Source organism: Montipora foliosa, chromosome 8 (assembly GCF_036669935.1).
Source record: "Montipora foliosa isolate CH-2021 chromosome 8, ASM3666993v2, whole genome shotgun sequence".
Taxonomy (NCBI): Eukaryota; Metazoa; Cnidaria; class Anthozoa; order Scleractinia; family Acroporidae; genus Montipora; species Montipora foliosa.
This window is the reverse complement of record NC_090876.1, coordinates 5914801-5922300: the sequence shown is the minus strand read 5'-3', so window position 1 is coordinate 5922300 and position 7500 is coordinate 5914801. Positions and strand designations below refer to the sequence as shown.

Below are 7500 nucleotides of genomic sequence, written 5' to 3'. Positions count from 1 at the left end.
CATAAGGGATGAAACGTGTAACGCGCGTTCACAGCTTCCGAATATTCAGTGCGAACTGATTGGTTGAATGTTTCAGTGCAAAGTACCATATTTGGAAACCCCTCGCTCTTGTTGTTCCAAATATGGTACTAAGCAAATTGAATATTCAGAAGCTTATTTCCCAGCACACAAGGGGCCGTTACACGTTTCAACCCTTATTGGTTTCTGCACCGACCTAATAAAGTGTTTTGAGAAAATGACTGAAATGAGAAATATATTTGATCATTTGAAAGAAGATTTTCGACTTTTTGGATTTTTTAGATTTGAAGACCGCTGCCAAATCTTACATATGAGGACGCAGTAGGGTAACCTCTTTTCGTCTTGCGCGAAATATTACTTAGAACCACAAGAATTTTGACTACTGAAAAGATACGCGGACGGGTCTAGACACAGTTTGATGCTACTCTTCTTTGAACCGTCATGATAGCGGTCTTTCACTTGACACCTATATTAAAAGAAAGGGACGCTAGTTACTATTAATAGGCGCAACCTTTCTCCTTTTAGCAAATTGTTGACATATAACAGGACTCTTGCGATAACATTGGATCACTCCTGCATGCGTGGTGCTATGAATCACTGCAATCAAATTTTTTCAAACCCAGAGTAGCACAGACTATGTCCGATTGTTAACCAGGCCCTAGTTGTTCAAAGGTCAGATAACGTTATCCGGTAGATAAGTCACTAACCCGTGATCGGTTTCAATCTCCGGTCGCAAAGATTTCAGAATTTGCCATCGTAACTGTGAATATGCACGCTCTAAGCGCATCTAGTTAAAAGGTGTGTAAGAAAACCTTGCCCAACGTTTAACGTGAATTATTAAATTCTCAACCTGGGATAATGCAATTCTCGTGCTCTGATTGGTTCACTCAATCTCGGTTATCAGCTCATATACCTTGGTTTGACCTTATATGGTAAATGATTGATCTAAGTATTGCCAAGCTAAAAGCTTTTTCGCCGGAAAGCGAAATTTCTCTCTGAAGAAAGCAAAAACAATATTTTTCTGGACAGCTGGGTTAAATTCCGACGTTTAGAAGTACGCGAAAAAGTAAGAAATGTTTTTGTGACGAGCCTGCGTCTGTCTGACCACAAGGTGTTACACGACATCGCATCAGTTCTCATCAAGTTTTTTCGATTTCGCTCGGATTTGCTCGCTTTTTTCGCTCGCATTTCGTACTTTCTAAACTTTTGGAGTTTAAAGGAATTTAATAAAACAATTATTCCATTCGCGCTTGTTGGATATGAGACTGGTTATAGCCAACTCGGCGCTACGCGCCTCGTTGGCTATTTACCATCTCATATCCAACGCGTGCTCATGGAATAATTGTTAAGTATAGTATTTTATACTCTGGATATTGACTTATCCACTGGATAAAGGTATCCGCCCTTTAAAGAAATGGGGCCAGGGGCCCGTTTCTGTAAAGTCCCCATTTGAAACTGTGAACCGCTTGTTTTGGAAATCCGATATTTTGACATACTCTCAAGGTAGCAAAAAGGAAAATTACTGTGAAGTTTGTAAATCCTCTCCGTTCTTGAGATACAAAGGGAATTGTGACACCCGAAAATGGCCCGTAAAGTTTCGGGACCTTCGAGAAACGGGCCCCTGGTTGCAATATGAAATGGCTGTAATGTGAACTTTTTCTGACGATGCAACAATCGTATAAGTCATGTTGTAGACCTGTCGTAAGCCAGTCCCTTGCGTCAAAAATCGTGCCAATTTACACGGTGCGATTTTTGTCGCATGAGACAAGCTTATTACATGTACGACAGGCCTACAACTCGTTTACGTGATTGTCATGTACGTCAGAAAAAATGTCATAGCATTTTTAAAAGATGTTTTAAAACGCTACGACAATCGTAAGTCATGTCGTAGGCCTGTCGTAAGCTTGTCGCATCAACTCGCATGCGCCAAAAATCGTACCGTGTAAATCGGCAAAGCGGCCCTTACATTTACTCTGTGACAGTGGAAAATTGATATCGGAAAACGACAATAATCCAATCTTTTTCCGAATCCCTTTGTCCCGGAGAAAATATGGTATAAGCCAGTATTTCTACGCTTTGAAGTTAATGGGGAGTTCAAGAACCGACGACAGCTAGGGCGGCCGACGACTGTCACAACAGCACAAAACATATCATAAGTTAAAAGAGGAAAAATAATCGTGCGGAACATGCGGCACGCATTTTAGCAAATATATTTACGGAAGCCCGCATAAGAAGGACTTGAAATCGTCTGATTTCAGGTTTTGAAGACACGTACGTGAGCATGCAACAGCATACAGCATTACGGTCCATTTTTAATTAAGGCACCCGCAAAGGAGGAAACAATGTTGCGGAAACTTTTTGTTGCGGAAGCAGGTGTTTCCCTGTTTGCGACCACAGGAAACATTAATGTGCTTCCCGCGAAGCAAAAATGTTTCTGAATTTGTTCAGAAACATTTTGCTTCCTTAACTAATGTTTACTTATTTGCGCGCCGAAAAGAAATTTCGGGAAACAATGTTTCCGCAACAATGTTTCCTCGTTTGCGGGCGTCTTTACCCTCAAACTGCTCGTAAAAATTTACTTTTAGGACACTACGCTAAAATTAATATTTTAGGTTGACAAGGTGGAAAAATTGCGATAAACTTACGATAGTACAAAGTTATATTTTGAAGTGACATCTTCGTCAACGTCGTATATCATCTTTAAGACCCTAATTTGTGGCGAAGCTAAGAGAAATGTTAACGATCTGACTTTTTTCAGTTTCAACGCGGCGATTTGGGAATGAGCAGAAGATATTACCAAGAGAATACTTCCGACTATATCGTGGTAAGTGGGGAAAACATAAACTCCGTTGCACTATTTCTAGTGTCCTGGAAGTGGTCGCTTCCTTGGTTTATCTTATTTCAAAATTATTGCAACTTATTTTAAGACCTGGGCAAACTGCTTCAATGTTGATTGCTGTGGTGCGCAAACGCTTTCAACACATCACGTGGTTGTTACTTTGGATACGGGCGTGGATACGTCATTGAGAGTTCGATTAGAGAGCACGCACGCGCATAACAAACGAGGATGTCTGTTTTATGAGTCATGAGTCAATGAGACTCACAGTCAATATAGCAATAATTTATTGATTAAGCCTAAGCCCTCGTTTCAGTGATTAGGCCTAAGCACTCTCTGAAATTTTAGCTTTCATTTTATGGGTTAGGGTAACTGCACTTAACTCATTGACTCACGGACTCATTGACTCAGTGACTCATAAATACTTAATACTCATAACAAACAAGGTTGAAAGAGTTCAACGTCATTCAACATTAGCGATAACAAAAGAAATGTTTACTTGTTGTTGAAGCAAAGTGGTAAACGCTTTTAAACTCTTTGAACATCGATTCGTCTTCGAGTCAGCATGTTTCAACACGGTTGATAGGGGAGGGGGAAGGGGGTGGCAACGGTTCAACATTGCTGGTTAACAAAATCGAAGAGATGTTGAAGCAAATCACGGTTGCAGCCCTTTGCCCGGGCCTTTACTTGGTCAATTTATAACGTCTAGTAGAGCGAGTTTCAATCAAGTGTTGTAAAACCAAAACCAAAGTAATTACTTTGGCCAATCAAAAAGGACGGAGACAATCCCGCAAACCAATCAAAACTCGAAGTAATTACACGTAGCCGACACAAAGCGCGGGAAAATGTGCACGCGCGAGCCACGATTGGTTTTGGTTTCACTTCTGATTGGTTTGAAAAATGGCGCGAGAACTTTGAACCAATCACTGAGTGAAGTAAATGCAAAACCAAAGCAATTCACCAATTACTTTCGACACTCAATTGAAAACCGCTCTATTAATCTTAAACTGACTAAGCATTTTGTTAAACTGCACCACCCCTTGGGGAACAGGGGTGGCGCAGTGGTGAGAGCACTCGCCTCCCACCAATGTGGCCCAGGCTGATTCCTGGTCCCGGCGTCATATGTGGGTTGAGTTTGTTGTTGGTTCTCTCCTTTCTCCTAGAGGTTTTTCTCCGGGTTCTCCTGTTTTCCCCTTATCAGAAAAAATTCCGATTCGATCCGGAATGCACGAACACATGTTGAACGAGCTCTTAACCCTTTTCCCTACCATGGTGTTCCGTGGGTAAACCAACGTGTTCCTACCATGGTGTACCGTGGGTAAACAAACTACAACAAGTATATGATGGAGGTGGTACAGAACTTCTTGCCTTCTACAACTTTACTCAAACCACGCCTGGTACTTTACATACAATTTGGTTTAAACAAACGAGTCCATGAAGGTTAACTATCTAACCACAGTCAGAAAGATTTCCAAGCTAAATTTTCGAGAGTTAGCCCTACGTAGGTTATTCGCTCTGACAAAGGGCTGTCGCTGGGAACGTCACTGAGCTCGCAGATCTTTCTTACAGTGGTTGATTTACCTTTGTCGACATCAACTCGTTTGTCTAGACCAAATTTTCGTGTTATACATCGCGCGGATCTAGAAATAGAGGCAATAAATAGTACACGCAATACACCTTATAGACCACTTCGGAAAATACCATAATACTCTTTGTTTCTCCCCCCAAATTTTGCAGAAGCATTGTTTTTGTTTTCTCTTGGGACCATTGTAAGTCCCAAGAGAAACTGGAAACAATGCTTATGCAAAATTTGGGGGAACAAACAAAGAGTATTATGGTATTTTCCGAAGTGGCCTATTCCAAAATGGCCACCATTTTAATAGTCAAATTGACCCATTTGGCCTCGTTCAAGGTTAAATATTCTTTTGAATTCGAACCTGGGAACGTGTAATTATTAACCCCTTCACTTAACACCAGACTACCACATCACATCATCATTGTCATTTTTTATTAATGTCAATATTTTTTTCTTCCAAAACTGCCGCTGTAAACGTGTATTAACACCCGCTAAGAAGCAAGCTTACACAGTGAAAAATGTCGGCAAGGATCTCATGGATATACACACCAACCATAACTCTAAAAAAATGACTATTCTAAATCAGCGTCTAGAACTAAATATTGCTATAGCAATAAGATAAACGAAAGTTTAGACCTAATCACTAAAATGGGCACTTAAACTTAATCTGTAAAATGAGAGTTTAACCTAGGGGACTCGTGGTGGGTATATCCATGAGATCGTTCCCAAAATGTCGGTTACCAAACTTCAAGAGAGAGCTAACCATTTTAAAATCAAGCTTCAGACTTAACCATTATTCATCAATTATTTTATATATATAGTAATTAGTTTTGGTAAATAATCGACACATTTTCTAGTCAGTTGATCTTTCGTGGCTAAGTGCATAAACACAGTTCCTTCAAAGTGGGTGCTCCGTGTTCAAATCCTATCCAGGGGCTGCTTTTATTTTTATTTTTTCTCTTTATTTGCTACCACAAGTCCTGGGCCAGAGTGATCGAAATGGAGGATAATACTTCATTTAAGGCAAACTGACAATGAAGGATAATCCTTCATTCGAGGAAGAGATCGTGTTAGAAGTGATACATAGACGTCGCTTCTTTTTGTGGTTGCAGGTTCGTGAAGCTTACAAGACGTACATGAAGAAAGTCGCCAAGCTTCTTGGAGGAGGAAATGATTCTGATGCACAGATGATGAAAGTCTTCGATCTTGAGAGTACACTGGCAACGGTAAATGCAATGTGTTAAAAAAGCTGAATAATAGTCAGTGGTTTTTCGAGTAGGGAAATTGGTGCTAGTAGTTGGATCTTTAAGGGGTACTTTGGAACAATTAAGCCTGCTCTTAAAGGAGAACTGAAGGCTAGAAGATGAATTTTTTTTGTGTCTTATTACTGTCGAAACATAACGTCTATTACTTAAAAGAAAACAAGAAAAATCCTTTTTTATCTTGAAAGGCCTTGTATTTGCCGAGAACAACTTTTCGGTTCACTTCTCCGACGCCGGGGTTGCCACTGAAATCCCCCGAAAAAAGAAAACATAGCTTACTCACTGGTTATAAATGGAATCGAGGGAGTGTCGCATCGACCGCTGTGGCCAAGATGCCTTCAAAACAGGAGGGTTCGAAATAATCCGAACATATGTGACAGTGCTGGATATTTTGCAAGTTTTTCCTTCTAAATTCGGATGATCCATTCTTTGAGAAGGACTTCATTTTAAACAGGGAAACGATGAAAACGTCACGCTTAGCGCCCAAGCCTGCTATAGTACAGGCAAAATGGCGGACTTCCATCGAGCGATCAATACGGATCTTTCTGGCCTCATAAAGACGTCAAAATGTAAGGAGCCCCTCAAATACTCGAATATTTCCTTTAACTAAGTCAGGCACTACAAATTTGGCGAAGGAAAATGTATTCCATTTTTATCTTTAATTCTCCTTTAACTAATCCAGACTAGGATTAGCAGAATTACAAGAAGAAACGTTTTAAAAAGCCACATATTGCTAATGCTGAGGCAATCTGAAAACCAATGGGAATGGTGTGAGCACGACTTTTCCGTGCCCAACAAATCCCAACAAAATGCACGACCATAATTTTTTCTATTCGGAGTGAGTTGTATTCTTACTGCTACCTGGAGAAGCTGAGGTTATGCAGAAACCTCTCCCTTTCATTCACAAAACGGAAGAAGTCCCAATACAACAGGTAAACCCAGTATTCAGCCATATGCTCGGACTGATTCAGACAAATTGCAAGTCCATTTTATTTCTCACACAAAGAAGAACATGCAAGAAGTTCATTCGCTCCCAGTGACTCTCCCTTTCCAAGAGGCTTAGCGGGTAATGCACCTATCAATGTAAACCCCGTGGGGGAAGGGGGGGGGGGGGAACAGTAGTGCGGGCAAGGGGTGGGGATTTGACCAAGGAGCAAAAATTCTGGTCAATTTCCCAAAGGTGGGGCAGCATACGTTCATCAAAATGTAGTTAGAAATCCCCACCCAGGGGCAAAATACCAATTAAAAGACAAGCTATGCACATACCTTTAATAACTTTAATGACTTAAACTTGGTATGAATCTCGCAAACATGATTTATTAACCTATCTCCCTTATGAGACAACATGATGTGTCATGTACATTCACTTCAAAGTAGGAACGTTCTAAAAACATTTTTTAATAGACTAGATGGCCTATGAAGTAGCAGATAAACATCGATAAAAAAACTCACTTTCTTCGAAACCCACGCCATTCCAAAGCCAATAAAGACGATGCCAGGTAACCACGCTTTATCTTGGTCCCAGTCTCTCTGTCGAAAAAAATTAAATGTTCCAACCCCCGAGCAAAGGTACTCGATCAAACCTCCCACGGAGGAGATGGATTTCGCCGTCAAATCCCCACCCCTTGCCCGCACTCCCCCCCCCCCCCCCCCCACGGGGTTTACCTTGCTCAGTGGAGGGGTATTCGATCTAGTAATCGGTGGGACACAAGTTTCGTTCCCTTTGAAAGCAGGGCGTAAATGTGAGTGAATCTACACTTCAAACATATGTCTTTTCATCGCCTACAGCTCGATGAAGACGCTGAAGC

General features: G+C 41.0%; 1 protein-coding gene across 1 annotated transcript in view; it reads left to right on the top strand.

The window, feature by feature from the left end:
- Positions 1-7500, top strand: part of LOC137967925 (endothelin-converting enzyme 1-like) — a 34456-nt gene that overhangs the window by 6025 nt on the left and 20931 nt on the right. Inside the window, exons 4-6 of the mRNA XM_068814524.1 lie at positions 2777-2842; positions 5543-5656; positions 7481-7500. The exon at positions 7481-7500 is cut by the window's right edge and continues 109 nt beyond it. Coding sequence (XP_068670625.1) covers positions 2777-2842; positions 5543-5656; positions 7481-7500 — 200 coding nt within the window. The remainder of the gene's footprint in view (positions 1-2776; positions 2843-5542; positions 5657-7480) is intronic.